The sequence below is a fragment of the Xenopus laevis genome, chromosome 9_10L (assembly GCF_017654675.1).
Source record: "Xenopus laevis strain J_2021 chromosome 9_10L, Xenopus_laevis_v10.1, whole genome shotgun sequence".
NCBI classification, from domain to species: domain Eukaryota; kingdom Metazoa; phylum Chordata; class Amphibia; order Anura; family Pipidae; genus Xenopus; species Xenopus laevis.
The window spans coordinates 111023367-111040613 of record NC_054387.1 but is presented as its reverse complement, the minus strand read 5'-3'; the positions used below and the strand labels follow the sequence as shown (position 1 = coordinate 111040613).

At 41.4% G+C, this 17247-nt stretch overlaps 1 protein-coding gene across 1 annotated transcript in view; it reads right to left on the bottom strand.

Moving 5' to 3' along the window:
* LOC108701591 (cytohesin-3) overlaps positions 1–14827 on the bottom strand; it is an 81962-nt gene extending 67135 nt beyond the window's left edge. Inside the window, exon 1 of the mRNA XM_018236432.2 lies at positions 14667–14827. Within this exon, the coding sequence (XP_018091921.1) occupies positions 14667–14685 (19 nt within the window). The 5' untranslated portion in view covers positions 14686–14827. The remainder of the gene's footprint in view (positions 1–14666) is intronic.
* Between the last annotated feature and the right edge of the window lie 2420 nt (positions 14828–17247).

Sequence of the window (17247 nt, the reverse complement as noted above, 5' to 3'; positions counted from 1 at the left end):
TTTTGTATTGCAACTTCCAAAGCATGTCCCAAATGTACAACTAGTTTGACCTGCACCAAATATATCTTGTGAGTGGATGTGTGTGTGTATGGTTGGGTCTGCCATCCAGATTAATTCAAGCACTTCCTCCCAATTTCACAGCGCAGCTGAGATCTGTGCATCGTCCTTGTTCTCAAGCATATGAAAACTGACAAGCCTGGATAGAGCAAGTCCAGGCCACTGGCCAGTTTCCGAGGATGCTAACTCACATGTGGGAATTGGCCCTTCCATTATTTTACAATGGAGAAAGACGAAGATAGCCTTTAAATAAGGCAATTAAATACAACGCTACAATTAAGTACAAACGCCACAGCACACAGCTGGGGGAAACAAAGCCAAAATCGTGGCATTGTGTACTATTTGTTTCTTTTTTTACCCTTTCTGCAGTTCCCTACCGAAATCCAGTTATAGATACTGTCATGGGAAAAAATTTCTTTCAAAACATATCAGTTAATAGTGCTGCTCCAGCAGAATTCTGCAATGAAATCCGTTTCTCAAAAACAGATTTTTTTTAGATTTAATTTTGAAATCTGACATGGGGGTAGACATATTGTCAGTTTCCCAGCTGCCCACAGTCATGTGACTTGTGCTCTGATAAACTTCAGTCACTCTTTACTGCTGTACTGCAAGTTGGAGTGATATCACCCCCTCCCTTTCTCCCCCAACCCCCAGCAGCCTAACAACAGAACAATGGGAAGGTGACCAGATAGCAGCTCCCTAACCCAAGATAACAGCTGCCTGGTAGATCTAAGAACAGCACTCAATAGTAAAATCCAGTTCCCACTGCAACACATTCAGTTACATTAAATAGGAGAAACAGGAGAAATAGCCAGAAAGCAGTTCCATCCTTAAGTGCTGGCTGTTTTTGAAAGCAAAATGACCTGAGATGGTGCCTACACACCAATATTACAAGTAAAAAAATACACTTGCTGGTTCGGAAAAGAAATTTTATATTGTAGAGTGAATTATTTGCAGTGTAAACAGTGTAACATAGTAAGTTAGGTTGAAAAAAGACACACGTCCATAAAGTTCAACCTTTTAACTTTTTTTAACCTGCCTAAATGCCAGTTGATCCATAGGAAGGCAAAAAACCCCATCTGAAGCCTCTCCAATTTGCCTCAGAGGGGGGAAAAAATCCTTCCTGATTCCAAAATGGCAATCAGACTAGTCCGTGGATCAACTTGTACTATGAGTTATCTTCCATAACCCTGTATTCCCTCACTTGCTAAACACCATCCAACCCCTTCTTAAAGCTATCTAATGTATCAGCCTGTACCACTGATTCAGGGAGAGAATTCCACATCTTCACAGCTCTCACTGTAAAAAAAAACCCTTCCGAATACTTTGCTTGTAAACGGAATGGGTGACTTTGTGTCAGCTGGAAAGACCTACTGGTAAAAAAAGTGTAATTTAGAAATAAAAACTACACCATAAAAATCATTACAGAATCCCTTTAAATAGGGTGATTTGGTTACCAAAACACTCTTGGTTACCAGTCACTGATGCAGGACTGTGATACCATAGGACTGGCACTGCACCATTAATTCACCATTTATTAATTTTGGCTTTGCATGGTGATGTCAATGACACTTAAATGGGCCAAATGCCTGAAAGTGGGAATTTATTTTTTATATGGGCACATAAAATGAGGGAAGGTAGGAGAGGCCAACCACATTATAATAAACAAAAGGCAAAGCCAAATACCTGAAAGTGAGGATTTATTTTACATTTTCTTCAAGGACACATAAAAAAAGGGAAGGTAGGAAAGACCAACCACCTTATAATAAACAAAAGGCAAAGTAAATAATGAATACAAAAGCAGTGCTCGAGTAAAGAGATTTTAAAAAAGGAATAGACTCTCCAAGTTTCTCTAGTGTACATAAAAGTGTTAATATTCGGCTCCTGCGACAGACAACTAAATTGTAAAATCATTAATTCCACTGTGACCTTTCTGTTCTTTGCATCACGGGAAACCAGTTTTGTGTGAGTAACTGCAAATGGGCATGTGCAATTAGGGGCTCATTGACCCGTGGCACTCAATCTGGATACAGGAGGAAAAAAAAAAAAAAAAAAAAGACAGCATGTCCCCTTTTCTTTATAAAATAGTGAAGGAAATCAGCTACCAGGCTAGATTGTTTTAAGGACCTGCCTGGGCATATGGCTTCCCTGTTACTCATTATCAGCAAACAGAACTTCTTTTGTTTTGCCAGTTTTTTTTGATAAGGGAAATGATCTCTTAAAGTTCTATCAAATGAGAAGCAATACCAGGCCAGGAAATACGGGTCAGGGAAACAAAAGACACTAAATCTGGCAATAAGTTTAACGCCCATTAATGTAATGAGAAAGTCATTTGTTGTTGGGCAGCTCTGTGATATCTTAAACAAACAAACAAATAAATGCATGAAAACAAATACATCCAGGCAACCCCAGCCAGCTCATCTGATTTTTATACCAAGGGAGCATGATGCGACAAAACTGTGCATAAATGATAATATACACAGAAAGACGGATTAATAAAAAAATAAAACTGTAAAAAAGGTATAAATGATGAGTCACTAAAACACAAGTTAAACAAAATATGTAAAATACACATCCTAGTGAAGTGAAGGAATATGGGACTAGTAGCTCATACAGCAGGGAAAACAAGTATTGAACACGTCAACGTTTTTTTCAGTAAATATATTTCTAATGGGGATATTAAAACCCAAGTGAACCACACATACACAGAAATCAAAACAAATAAGTCCATAAATGATGTGTAATAAAGTGGAATGACACAGGGAATAAGTATTGAACACGCTTACTGAAATTTATTTAAAGGGGTGGTTCACCTTTAAGGTAACTTATTATGTTATAGAACGACCAATTCTAAGCAACTTTTCAGTTGGTTTTCATTATTTTTTTTTTAGTTTTATAGTTATTTGCCTTTTTCTTCTGACTCTTTGTAGTTTTCAAATGGGCGTCGCTGACTCCATTCTAAAATACAAATGCTCTGTAAGGCTACAAATGTATTGTTATTGCTACTTTTTATTACTGATCCTTCTATTCAGGCCCTCTCATTCATATTCTAGTCTCTTATTTAAATCAATGTGTGGTTGCTAGGGTAATTTGGACCCTAATTAACAGATTGGTTAAGACGCAAATTGAAGAGCTGTTGAATAAAAAGCTAAATGACTTAAAAACCATCAATAATAAAAAATGAATACAAATTGCAAATTGTCTCAAAATGCAAATTGTCTCAAAATGCCACTCTCTACATCATACTAAAAGATATCTCAGAGGTGAACAACCCCTTTAATTAGAAAAGCCTTTGTTGGTAATGACAGCTCTAGACGCCTGCTGTATAGAGAAACTAGTCGTATGCATTGCTCAGGTGTGATTTTGGCCCATTCTTCCACACAAACTGTCTTCAAATCTTGATGGTTCCAGGGGCTATTCTATGAACTCTGATCTTCAGTTCTTTCCATAGATTTTCAGTTGGATTCAAGTCGGGTGATTGACTGGGCCATTCTAGCAGCTTCATTTGCTTTCTCTGAAACCAATTGAGAGTTTCCTAGGCTGTGTGTTTGCGATCATCGTCTTGCTGAAATGTCCACCCTCGTTTCATCTTCAGCATCCTGGTAGATGGCAGCAGATTCTTATCAAGAATGTCCTGGTTCATTTCTCCATTTATCCTTTCTTCAATTATATGAAGTCTGCCAGAACCATATGTTCAAAATCAGCCCAGCACCATGATGTTCCCACCTCCAAACGTCACTGTTGGTATGGTGTTTTTGAGGTGATGTGCAGCCATTTCTCCTCCAAACATAGTGTGTGCAATGACAACCAAAGAGTTAAATTTTGATCTCATCTGACCAGACTATATTTTTCCACAATTTCATTGGCTTGTTCAAATGTTGTGCAGCAAACTTTAAATGAGCTTCAACGTGTTTTTTTTTTTCAGCAGTGGAGTCTTGCGCTGTGAGCGTTCATTGAGGCCATATTGGTGCATTGTTTTCTTTGAAACAACTGTACCTACTAATTCAAGGTCTTTCTGAAGGTCTCCGCAAGAGATCCTCCTATACTGCTTTCAGAAACACTCCTTTCATTGCAACTCTACATACTGTAGGTACATTGCCTCTGAAACACCAAGAGAAGAGAAACTAAACAGATAACAAAATTTAATCTGAAACAGACCACAAACTTTCCTACAAAATTTGCACTGACGTAACCAACATTATAGTTGATATGCTACAGGAGCAAAAAAGGTGTGAAAGAATCTTGTGTTCCCAAATGACACAGGGAATGTAATGTTATTACTACCAGCTGTACTTTCACACAAGAATAAATGTCAACTAAAATGTAAAAGAAAATATGTTGAATTTCTTACTGATGTGTGTGGCCAGGGTCAAAAAACTTTCTTAAAACAATTAGTTTCCATAAGAAATGCACCCAAAACTGTAACAGCAACAAGAGTGATTGCCTGAGCCCACTGTGGATCTAGTACCAACTTAGTACGAAATCTGATTAGTGCATTAAAAGCCTACAAACTAGACAATTACAACACTGAATAATGATGCAGTAAGCAATAAATCAATAACTCATTATCATGGGGCATCATTAGAGGCTTCTATGGTGGTCTGGCTCTTCCCCTGCGGTAAAGCAGCAAGAAAAACTTCAGCTGTAGCTTGCTCCTCTGTTCATATTTGGGTACATGTTACATATAGAACATCAACATAATAGATTAAGGAATCAAGTACAGGTATGAGATCTGTTATCCAGAAACACAAATCTTTTAAAGGAACAGTAACCCCAAAAAATTAAGATGTTTTAAAAGATGACACAACTGTGGTGGGTCTCATCAGGAATAATGACGAGTCACCATACAGAGAGGAGGTGCAGCGGTTAACAGACTGGTGCAGAGCCAACAACCTGTCTCTCAGTGTAGACAAAACAAAGGAGATGGTTGTTGACTTTAGGAAGACTAGGTGTGACCACCTGCCACTGTACATCGACGGCTCTTATGTGGAGATCATCAAAAGCACCAAATTCCTTAGTGTCCACCTGGAGGAGAACCTCACCTAGTCCCACAACTCCAGCTACTTAGCCAAGAAAGCCCAACAGCGCCTCTACTTCCTGAGCAAGCTGAGGAAAACCCATCTCCCACCATCCATACTAAAAACCGTCTACAGAGGGACTATCGAGAGCATCCTTAGCAGGTGTATCACTGTCTGGGCTGGGAACTGCACGGTCATGGAGCGCAAGACCCTACAGAGGATAGTGAAGACAGCAGAGAAGATCATAGGTGTCTCTCTTCCTTCCATCATGGACATTTACACCACTCGCTGCAGCCGTAAAACCACCAGCAATGTGGCTGATCCAACACACCCCTCACACTCACTGTTCACACTCCTGCCATCTGGAAAAAGGTACCGAAGCATTAGGGCCCTCACTACCAGACTGCGTAACAGTTTCTTCCCCCAAGCCATAAGGCTCCTGAATACTCAGGGACCGGAGAGATCTCTCTCACACTCACACTCCATCTGACCTTATTGTATAAATAATTAGCCATTGGATACAATTGTTCTCTATGAGCACATCTGCACTTTATCATGTTCTTACTACTATCACATCACAATGATGCACCCATCATGTCTGACGTTTAGCATTATTTACTTAACATATTACATCTGCTGAGTGTGCACTGTCTTGTCCTGTCCCTGCACTATGCTGTCCTGTTTTGAAGGAGTTGCATATTTTTGCACTTTTTGTCTGTTGTCTGGTACATCTATGTTGTGTGTAGCACAATGGTCCTAGGGGAACGTTGTTTCGTTTCACTGTATACTGTACAAACGTATATGGATGAAATGACAATAAACTAACTCTTGACTTGACTCTTTAGAATGACAATATAATGTACCGTTGTCCTACACTGGTAAAACTGGTGTGTTTGTTTGAGAAAATCTATTATAGTTTTTATAAACAAGCTGCTGTGCAGCTATGGGGGCAGCCCATCAAGCACAGGATACACAATAGATCACAGATAAGTTCTGAAAAATCCCATTGTATACTACAGAGCTCATCTGTTATTTATGGAGTATCCTATGCCTTTTCTCCTTTTTAAGCTTTGAATGGCTGCCCCCATGGCTAAACAGCAGTTTGTTTATATAAACGATTGTAGAATTTCTGCAGCACAACACACCAGTTGTACGAGTGCAGCGCAATCAGTACATTATATTTTCATTACTTTAAAACCGAATCCCAAACCGAATACTGGAATTCTGTGCATCCCATGTTAGTATGTCATGTTGCACAAAGTGTTGTGTACAAATGAAGCGTAGGCAGACATCCAGCATAAACTTGAATGTGTAGATTCCTGTGGGAGTACACAATCCACATCACAAAATCCTCCATGTTGGGTTCAGGCTGACCAGCCTACCACGGTGGGAGGTAATTCATTCCATCTTCTGGTTTCGTGATAATAATATCCACATTTGGATAGTGCATTTATCATGTTAGGCCATTCAGAGCACATGAAGCCTGCAGTTCATCCCTTATTTTAAAGGTTCCTTGAACAGTCATCTCATCTGGCAGAAACACATTAAAGATGAGTACAAGGATGCGTGTGAAAGCCAAATTTGCTCTGAACACATCTGATGATTCAAGCAGTTGGTACTGCTGGAGTCTCATGGAGCGGATGTGGAAACTCAATGTGTCTCGACAATTTACATAAAAGACACATGTAAATTGCATCTACTGTATTCCTGCTTTTGAACGATTTGCCTTGCATTTTTACAAGCATTGTTCTTTGAACTTCATTAAATTGAAAAACAAACAATCATGCAGAAAAATGTGATTTTTATTTAGAGATGGGAAATAATCAATGAGTGGACCATTTTAAACAAAGGCCAAAAATAGAGCAGCGTGCTTAAAAACATAACGCATAAGGTAATCCAGATGTTAGTTTTCATAAATGTGTGACCAAAATCACTCTGAAAGGAAGAATACTTTAAACCATTAATTGAATCAAGCCTCAAATGTATAGGCACATATGTATATATAAATAGCTGCCCCACTCCTAGGCTACCAGGCCACACCTCCTGTGGGAGGTGAGAAGAAAGGCTCTCGCTAGACAGACTAATAACAATAGAAGCTTCGATCAGGTTTATGTTGGTCATACACAAGTTCTACTAGTTGTCAATGTATTGTTCATATATATGGGAACAAACCTACAGCCTCCTCAACTATGGTTTAGGCAGGAAGAAAAATCCATTAGGCTGAGGAACACAGCAAGCCATTGAAGTGATCCTCATATAACTGCTCTGCATAGGCCTCCCACAATACCGGATCATTAGCCAACAGCCCTAACGATTAGTTTAGCCCTATTTGGCCTATAGGTCTTTTGTATGGCCAACTCTACAAGTCAGAAAGTCTGTAGGGCTCATTAATAATCACTGGGCAAATTTGCCCGTGGGTAGAACCCCTAGAAACCAATCAGTAATTGTCATTATTATCAGCTGCAGGTGGATCAAAAAAAAAAAGCATACGTTTGATTGGTTGCTATAGGTTTCTGCCCAGGTGCAAATTTGCCCAGTGAATATAAATAAGTGCCAGTGACTCTGCCCCATACATCTACAAAACATATTAGGAAAATGCCGGCCTGAAACTAGGGGTAGGGAGAGGAGGAATGCAGGTGATGCACAATTCTTCTGCAAAGACAAAAATGATCTCCGAGACCTATTCGATTCTCTAAACAAGAATTCTACCTTGATAAGAGGCCTTTCATAAGCTTGAGCATCATGCTTTCCAGGCTACTAAAAAAAAAAAAAAACAGGCTTGCATTGCCATCAGCAACAATTTAGGTTAGCTTAGTTAAAGGATAAGTAAACCTTTAAAACAGGTGAGTGTAAAATAGATGAGAGTGCTATTCTAAGCACTTTTGTAGTTAGCAGTCATTATTTATTTTGTTTTAATTCCAAAATATTACATGTACTGTTAATATTAATGAATTTTGTTACTGGTCAGTTTCTGGCCAGTCTGACCATCAAGTAGTCAAGTAAGTTGTTAGGAGAAAGAGGCTGTTCTGATGTTCTTCTGCTTAGGAAAGATTTTAGAAAGGTTTCTAATTTTTTTTCTAAGCAGAAGAACATCAGAACACCTCCTGACAACTTACTTGACTAGTTGGTGGTCAGACTGGTCAGAAACTGACAAGCAGGTGACGCTGTTGTAACAAAATTAATTCATATTAACATTACATGTATCCCTTAATTTCTTGGAATGAAAAAAGAATAAATAATGAATGCACATTGCAAAAGTGCTTAGAATAGCACGCTCATCAATTTTACACTTATTTTAAAGGTTAACTTATCCTTTAATATCATAAATATATATATAATAAAGACACTGTCATATTATGACAGTAAATGTCAGAAATTAAGTCTTTCCGTATTGCTATATTTCAGTGTTTTTTGGGTTACAAGGTTTACAGATACACAGATACAAAATAACATTAAAAAGCAGCAAATAACTCTTTCATGAAGTCCAAATTTATCCCCAACAGTTGAAATATGTTTGCAGGAAAAATGTGTTTCTGATCACAAATTAAAAAGCAAAAGAAAGATTTCATAGGTTAGCATACTATCAACTTGCGGTCTGAAAGAATTTGGAAAATTCAATCTAAGAAATTGAACCCAGATGTTCCCCAAAATACAAATAATAATGGCTTCACTTCATGGCAACGAAACAGAACAGCCCACTTCCTTCTTAAAACAAATGCTACAAGTCCCAGAGGGACCCCCAGCTCCATTAAAACAAAACACATGTACAGCCAAGTACAAATAGCGTCCCCCAAACCGGACTCCACAGGTGGCCGCTCAGGGATGTTGCTCCGCTGTCCAAAGCATTATTAAGATTTATAACATAAGCCAAATTTATTTGAATTTATACGGTCACATAGTTTCAACATCCTTTTCCTCCAGACAAAGTCATCTGCGTTCTTTCAGAGTGAAAGTGTGAGGAGAGAGATAGACAGGGGGGTGGGGAAGTGTGGGGAAAGAGACAGACAAACAGACAGTGCCATGCTAATACGTCGGGAAAAATTAATCCAATGGGGAAAATATTTGTCACCTTTAAAGGGTCCAACATTGTTAATTCTGGGCATGAATACTTCCTCATTAGGGATGTGCGGGTCGAAAAAATCTCAACCCGCACCCGACTGCACCTGGCTTCACTCCTCCTTTTATAGACCAGTGCTGCTCTGCTTCGCCTATGACATCACAAAAGGGGCAGCATGGGCAGCCGTACGCCTATAAAACCGGAAGCCAGCAGTCAATGCTGGGCGACTAATCTCCCCGACTGCCACCACCATGTTGCTAGGGAAGTGACAACCTTTAAGGGTAAGGACACACAGGCAGATTAAGGGAGATTAGTCGCCTGGCCACAAATCGCCTCTTATTCGGGGCGTCAATCTCGGAAAACGAAGCGCCGCAAGTCCCATCTCGCTGACGTTTTTTCATTCTAGCAGACGAGCGGTAGTTCAGGTTCAATCTCCTCGAATCTGCCCGCGAGCCCTTAAGATGGCCATAGACGCAAAGATCCAATTGTACGAATTCTCGATTCGTACGATTTTCAGATCTTGTGTGGAGTGTCCCGACATCTGTCGTACCATGCAGATCGGTCGGTCATTCAGTCGATTGCACAGGGTAGAAAATTTCTGTTGGCTGGACACACAGGCAGATTCGGGGAGATTAGTCGCACCTGCGACAAATCGCCTCTTCTCCGGGGCCACAATCTTGGAAAACGAAGCTCCACGAGTGCCATCCAGCTGGTGATTTTTAATTCGAGCCGGCAGGAAGGTAGGGGAAGGCAGTTCAGGGAGACTGACGCCCCAAAGAAGAGGCGATTTGTTGCAGGGGCGATTAATCCACCTGAATCAGCCCATGTGCCCTTAAGATGGCCATAGACACAAAGATCCGATCGTACGAACCCTCGATTCGTACGATTTTCAGATCTAGTGTGGAGTGTCCCAACATCTGTCGTGCCATGCCAATCGGACAGGTTCGAAAATTTCTGTTGGCTGCTGATAATATCTCTACAAGTCTACATGTATTGCCAATCTCACGATCTTCAGTGGGAGACTGTCACCAGCTTTTGTACATAACTTTCGTACGGTTGCTGTTGGGGCAGAACATCGGCTGATCTGTTCTTTTACTACTTTATTTGATCTGAAAGTTTAGTGGCAGGTCGAGAGATGGCCAGCTTTACCCTTAGATGTTGCTAGGGAAGTGACAACCTTTAAGGCCAAGAACAATGATAAATAAATTGGGAAACAACACAAGCACAGCAAGAGCTTTGAACGGGATTGCACAAGTCACTGTAACACTGTAATGAAGGCACAGCAGAGCAACAGTAACAGCTGCTGTTGTCGTCAGTGTGAACTGCCCCATTAGAGTATAATGTAAACCAACATTAGTGTCCTTTCTCTAGTTTCAGCTGAAAAATAACATGCCACTGGACTGAAATTTTGGTTAATGAGACACAGATAAGGCCCAAGGTCACAGGCCTTCCTGCAATCACAATGATGTTTCACCATCCTCTGACCAAACACTGTCCCATAGACTTAAATGAAAAGGTTACATTCACAATGGAATTACAGTTACATTTATCCTGCTCAGGAGATGGCATGGAAGAACAAAACAACAGTTTTTTTTCCCCCTATACCCGATGGATACTCCAGCTGCCAAATTTAATCAACGGGTGATGGATTACAGCAGTTTATTGGAAAAAGGCATTTACAAGATATCAATGAAATGGCAGCACTCAAAAGATAGGATCTGGACTGTAATAAGTGACCCTGCTAGCAGAGAGAAGTCTCACGTATGGGGCAATGCTGAGGATATAGTACATAAATAAATGATGATGATGATTGTGTAGTTTTGACAGGGTTCATTGCAAGGGTAAGAGAGTGCTGTACGTACAGGTATATTTACAATATAACACACCAGCAGTGCACTAAATGCCATCTAACTATAGAGATGCCTAAGATGTTCTGCCTTAGCTACTGTTAAAGGGGTTGTTCACATTTAAAGGAGACATAGAGGATAAATGAAAAAAATAATTTTGAAGGCAATTATAAGTAATATATGGTGTTGCTTTCACATGGTGCTAAAAATTAATATTATCTTTAAAAATAGCCCCTTTATTGGAGCTCCCTATAGATGTTCTCTGGTCCCTGTCTATGTTTCAAATGAGGGGTGGGCGTGTCCTAACGGTCCCTGACAGAAGCACAGTAAGAGGGGGACAGCCAATCACAGCCCTGCAGTCAGAGACAGGCTTTAGTTCCCTATCAGGTCCTGCTAGCTGCTGAATCACAATTCTTCTATATCTAAATTAATATAATGCACTGATACATTCTTATTTTTTACACAAAATGTCTCCTTTCAATTAACTTTTAGTATGATGTAGAGAGTGATGTTCTGAGGCAATTTGCAATTGGTGTTCATTTTTTATTATCCGTGGTTTTTGAGTTATTTAGCTTTTTACTCAGCAGCTCTCCAGTTTGCAGTTTCAGCAACCTGGTTGCTAGGATCAAAATTACCCTAGCAACCGTGTACTGATTTGAATCAGAAACTGGAATATGAATAGGAGAGGCCTGAAAAGAAAGATGAGTAATAAAAAGTAGCAATAACAATAAATGTGTAGCCTTACCGAGCATTTGTTTTTTAGATGGGGTCGGTGACCGCCATTTGCAAAGTTGCTTAGAATTAGCCAGTCAGTAACATACTAAAAGTTAATTTAAAAGTGAAACACCCCTTTAATCTACAACTCCCTGCCCCCCTCCCCCAAGTATTTAAACATTGCATTTCAAGCCAATGGCTGGACATCCCTGTAACCAAACAGCAGTGTGCACTCCTCCCAAATGCAATAGGCAGCTGAACTCTGGCTTTCATGAGATTATTCTGCCAAGGGTGTGGAGCCACAGCACACAATTTCCTTTGACTATGTTTCAAGTCCATTCCCAGGGAATAAACACACAGCATACAGGAGCGGGGAGAACTAGGCTCACTTAAGGACCCTGGCGGTATTAAGGAGAAACTGACCCTCCTCCCATCCAAAGAAAAACATCCCTGGAACGTAACGGAGCACAGAGAGAATGATTCAGACCCCAAAAACCAATATAAGCATGAGATTTTTTTTTTACATTCTTCATACTTGGCTAGAGCAATGCAACATATTATTATTGGACATACAAATGCATTAATTGGGCTAACGTAAGGGGCAGCACCGAGGTGTATACCACTTGTAGAAATAGGACTTTATCACATAGAGCAGGTAATAATCATTCCAGCACTGCATCACAACTAGGGCTTGCCTATGGCGCTCCAGAGCACAGCAACATTTGGATAATCCCCAGCCGAGCTCTGGCCTCGTTATATACTGAGCAGCCTCTGTACATGCTAATGTAGTTCAACCCATCCCAGCCTTTAATGACAGTTGTAGCAGCACAAGCGCTCCATCCACTATCTGCCGCCTACTCTCACTTCACAGCGATGTGCTTACCCAACAGGTAATGTGGGAGATTCTAGTTTACACACGCCAGCGTCCTAACTGATATACACTACTTATTACATACACCTAATAATGGTCCTTACTATTCACACCGACGCCGACCCAAATACATACACACTACAAGATCTGCTTCCTACAGTGTTGCTGCTGGCTGCAAAGATTAAAACGCAGTACCGAATCCAATAGCAACGTTCTCAAATTATACAAGCTCCATAGCTGCAGCTAGAGTCCTGCGTGGGTCCATTTTTTGGAACCCATACCCACAACCTGCAACTCGGACCCGCATCCCACATACTTACCCGCTTGGACCCGCTACCCGACCCACAAGTACCTTATCCGCAACGCAGACCCGCGGCCAGCTGACCATCAAGAATCAGGAAGTGCTGTCATTGTAAACCGGAAGTGACGTCATTGTAAGTAGGCGTGATCAGGGAAAAAAGGAGTAAAACAGGAAGTGCTGTCATTGTAAACCGGAAGTGACATCATTGGAAGTAGAGTGACCAGAAAAAAGGAGTAAAAAAATCGATATTGAAAAGACCTGCGGCCCGACCCACGAACTGCAAACCCGCCGACCCTGCGTCTATACACTCGGCACTTCTACCCATAACCCACGGTGTACCGCAGGTTTTTGTGGGTAACCCGTGGGTAGCCGACCTGCTGCACGACTCTAGCTGCGGCCCTCTGCTTTGGACCAATTAACTATGTAAAAGAAACTACAACTGAACTACAACTCACAAACACCCTGATAGCATGGGTCAGGTTAAATGGGGAGTCCCAGGTTAGACATGTGTCCAACAAAAGTGTAAATGTGTGTGTGTGTGTGTGTAAACTACAGCCTTGGGATTAGTGACACAAAATGACAACATTAATGATACTGTAAACAGCCACAATAACATCCTTATTATTTGTATCATTATTTTGCACCAGGGTTGGGCTACTGCTGAAGGACAGGCTACAAAAGCTTCCATTTCTAGTAAATAAAGTCATTCTTCAACACTCTAGATATTGCCACGCAGCACCTCCCACCATCCCTAGATCAGTGGAGCTGGTAGAGGAATACTGGGAGGTGTAGTTCTGTTTGCCTATCACTGCGTTAGTGCTTAGCCACGTGCTCCCATTAGATGCCTTGCCATAAATATGTTTCAGAGGGAGTAAACCCACCATACAATTCAGTCCATTCATTCCTACACACAGGTGCAGCACCCACACTCCCTGCCTTGCCCAAACAGTAGCCAAGTACAAGCAGAGCCAGCTGTCCATCCCCAGCCGCACGTGAATGCCATTCATTTAACCTGTCACTGTCAGAGGGTAAATACCCACAAGCAGAAACCTTGGCTGGATTTAAAGGGAAATACTATCATTCTAAGCCACTTTCCAATACACATTCGTTGTATATTTTCAACTGCTTTATTTTTTTTCAAATATAAGGGCTAATGAAAGCAGTATCTGTCTGTCCCTTTCTATCCCCAGCACCGCTGGTTCAGACTCTGGAAACAATGTAGCAACCAGTGAACACTGGTAATGAGCATGCAAACCTGATAATGCTGTCACGAGTCAGAACCTGAGGTGCAGGGATGTAAATATAAGGTTACTTGGAAATATAAGTGCTAATGAAAGCAGTAACTGTCTGTGTCTTTCTATTACCAGCACCGCTGGTTCAGACTCTGGAAACAATGTAGCAACCAGTGAACACTGGTGAACCTGATACTGCGGTCAGGAGTCAGAACCTGAGGTGTCGGAATGACAAGCGCTAGACAGATAGAGGCAATTGTTTCGGGTGGGGGGTTTACATGCCCTTTAAAACATAAGTCAACAGCATCTTGGTGTCATTTCCAAGGCTGACTGTAAATGGATAGAGTGGCATTCATGTATTTCCAAGCCCTTCAGTCACACAAGCAAATACAGCCGGTGCCTCGGATAAACAGAATCCGGCTCAGGAGACAGGATAGATAAACACTGTCACGGCTCAGGCAAAAACCAGGACGCACCGCTCGCTTTCCAATTCGGGTCGGTCACCTCATTTGCGAACGTGCACCCCTCATTTAATAAACCAGCAGCAGCAGCAGTCTGTCTCTACTCACCGCCTCCTTCTCCCTCCATTACGGAACTGTCAGATACAGTAAAGGTACACACACGCAGCCTCGTATCCCGGAGCTCCGACTTCCTTCTCCTCTCACACACAAACAGCTCTCAGGTACGCACTCCCCACTCCCAGCTCACAAGCAGCACTGCAACAGCAAGAGCACCGCCCCTCCCTGCCTCGCAACGCCCCCTGTCACGTGGCACCGCCCAGCCTATCACGACATCACGTGGTTTCTCGGGTATAAAGTGAGTGGGATTCTGCACAAATTATCAGAAAGGGCGCAGCTTGCAGCGATTATTTGTTCGTCGCTTGACGGACTGTTATGGACTGGTGTTTAATGTTCAAGCACTTTACGTGAAGCAATTTGATTAAAACAATAAATGGTCCCAAATGTGCATGCAGTGTCAAGGCACAGATCACTCTGAAACTAAATATGCTCAGTGACGGACTGGGACACCAGGAGCCCACCCAAAAACATTAGACCAGGGGCCCACTCTCAGTATTATTGTTTTTCCGCTCCTCACTCAACCTTTATTCTCCAAGTCTCTTTTCTTTACATACTTTGAATTTGGAATCTGGGCATCCACAGACATTCTGAGGAAAACCTCCCATTTATCCTGTAACATGGTGAATTTGCAATCTGGGCATCCACAGACATTGTGAGGAAAACCTGCCATGTATCCCGTAACATGGTGCGTTTGCAATCTGGGCCTCCACAAAAATTCTGAGGAAAACCTCCCATTTATCCTGTAACATGGTGAATTTGCAATCTGGGCCTCCGCAGACATTCTGAGGAAAACCTCCCATTGAACTCTGATGGGCTGATCTAAAATCATCTCTATAGTTTGTATTTATTATCATCATCTGGAAACTGCTTGGTTTGCCTTTCGCTTAGTGTGGAAAGTGAGGGCTGTTAAAATTTCGTGTCCATATATACACAGACTTATTAAATCTGTCAAGACAGCCCCTCCAGAGTCAGACTAATAGGGAAGCCGATGAATGTAGCAGGGGAGATACTATCCCCTGAGCCACCTGAGGTGGCTGTTGCGATGCTGCTCCCAACCATTTACTTTTCTTGCGCTGGAGGCCGGAGCAGCTGTGGGGGGGGGGTACATCACTAGGACAGAGAACTCACTAGAAGAGTCAAATTTCTGGATTAATAATCTGAAATTTGACTCTTAAAGTGACTGGGATTGGTTTTTGCTGACAGGCCGGGACCAGACTGTCACTTTAATATGGTCCTCTTTGAAGGGGTCTTCATGGGACCACATTATGATCTGATCGTTGGACCAGGGGTCAAACAATCAGATCAGTCCAATTTGGCCCAGTGCTTGGGTTGCCAAAATAGGCAAAGATCTGCTTTTTTGGCAAATTTAGCAAACAAGTAGCAAATGTATGACAGCTGACATCGTTAATAATAATGTTCATTAAAGGTTCAAGATTAGAGTACTAAAAAAGATTTGACTGTGAGGCCTAGTACCTGCTATTGAAGCCACCGATTATAGCCACTTTTGGGGCTGTCGTTTATTCCGTATAGCCTTCTTTTTAGATTTTTCAAATTAGTCTGATTAGTAGGTTGAAATTACTTAAGATAAGGTTATTTTAAGTAGACCTGATGAGGGATAGCTAAACATCTGTCCCATAGGGATAAGACATGGACCAGAATCAGTTTAACATTTTGTAAAATGCTTGTTTACAATGTGATACAGATTTATTTGTGAGTACAAGTACAGAAGAGATTTTGGTCAGTGTTAAAACAACACAAAAAGGACCAAAACTGACCTATCTTGTTCGTCTATGATTGACGTACAGCTGCAACTAGTACTAGACACTCTGTCAATACAGTACTTTCTCATTGTGCAGGGAATATAAAGCCTGTGAAAAATGAAACAGAAAGCAAGAAGACTGCCTATATCTGTGTACAGGAAAAAGCCTGCACATCTCGGCCAGTATACAGTTAAAGAGACAACCGGTAAAGATGTTTTGGGAAATAGGGCTTTACTTTTCATGTTTCCTAAGGGGAGTGTTTTCTGTGCATCTTTAGTCTGTTTCTGCTTCTTTTCTGACAAGAAATTGTGATTGTGCAATCACCATGTTTAGAAGTGATTTCATTTGCCTCCGAGAAGTGACTGTGGCAATGCAGTTATTGTTGGATGAAATGGCGTTTATAGTTGCATGAAGGGATAATAGCATCTGGGAATGGACTGTGGCTGTGGGATAGCAGGTATAGTAGGGAGAGATGGTGTCTATAGTAGGAGTGGGATAATAGTCTTTGGGAAGGGACTGTGGTTGTGGGATAACAGGTATTGTAGGGAGAGATGGTGCCTATAGTACAAATGGGATAATAGTTTCTCGGAAGGGACTGTGACTGTGGGATAGTAGGGAGAAATTATGTCTATAGTAGCGGGATAATAGCCTCTAGGAAGGGACTGTGGCTGTAAGATATTATGTAGATTTGAGCATGATGGATGCAGTAGTTCAAAATGGTGAAAGCACCACTGTATATTGCTGTGACCCTATGCTGCCTTTAAAGGGGTTGTTCACCTTTAAATAAACTTTTAGTATGACATAGAGATTGA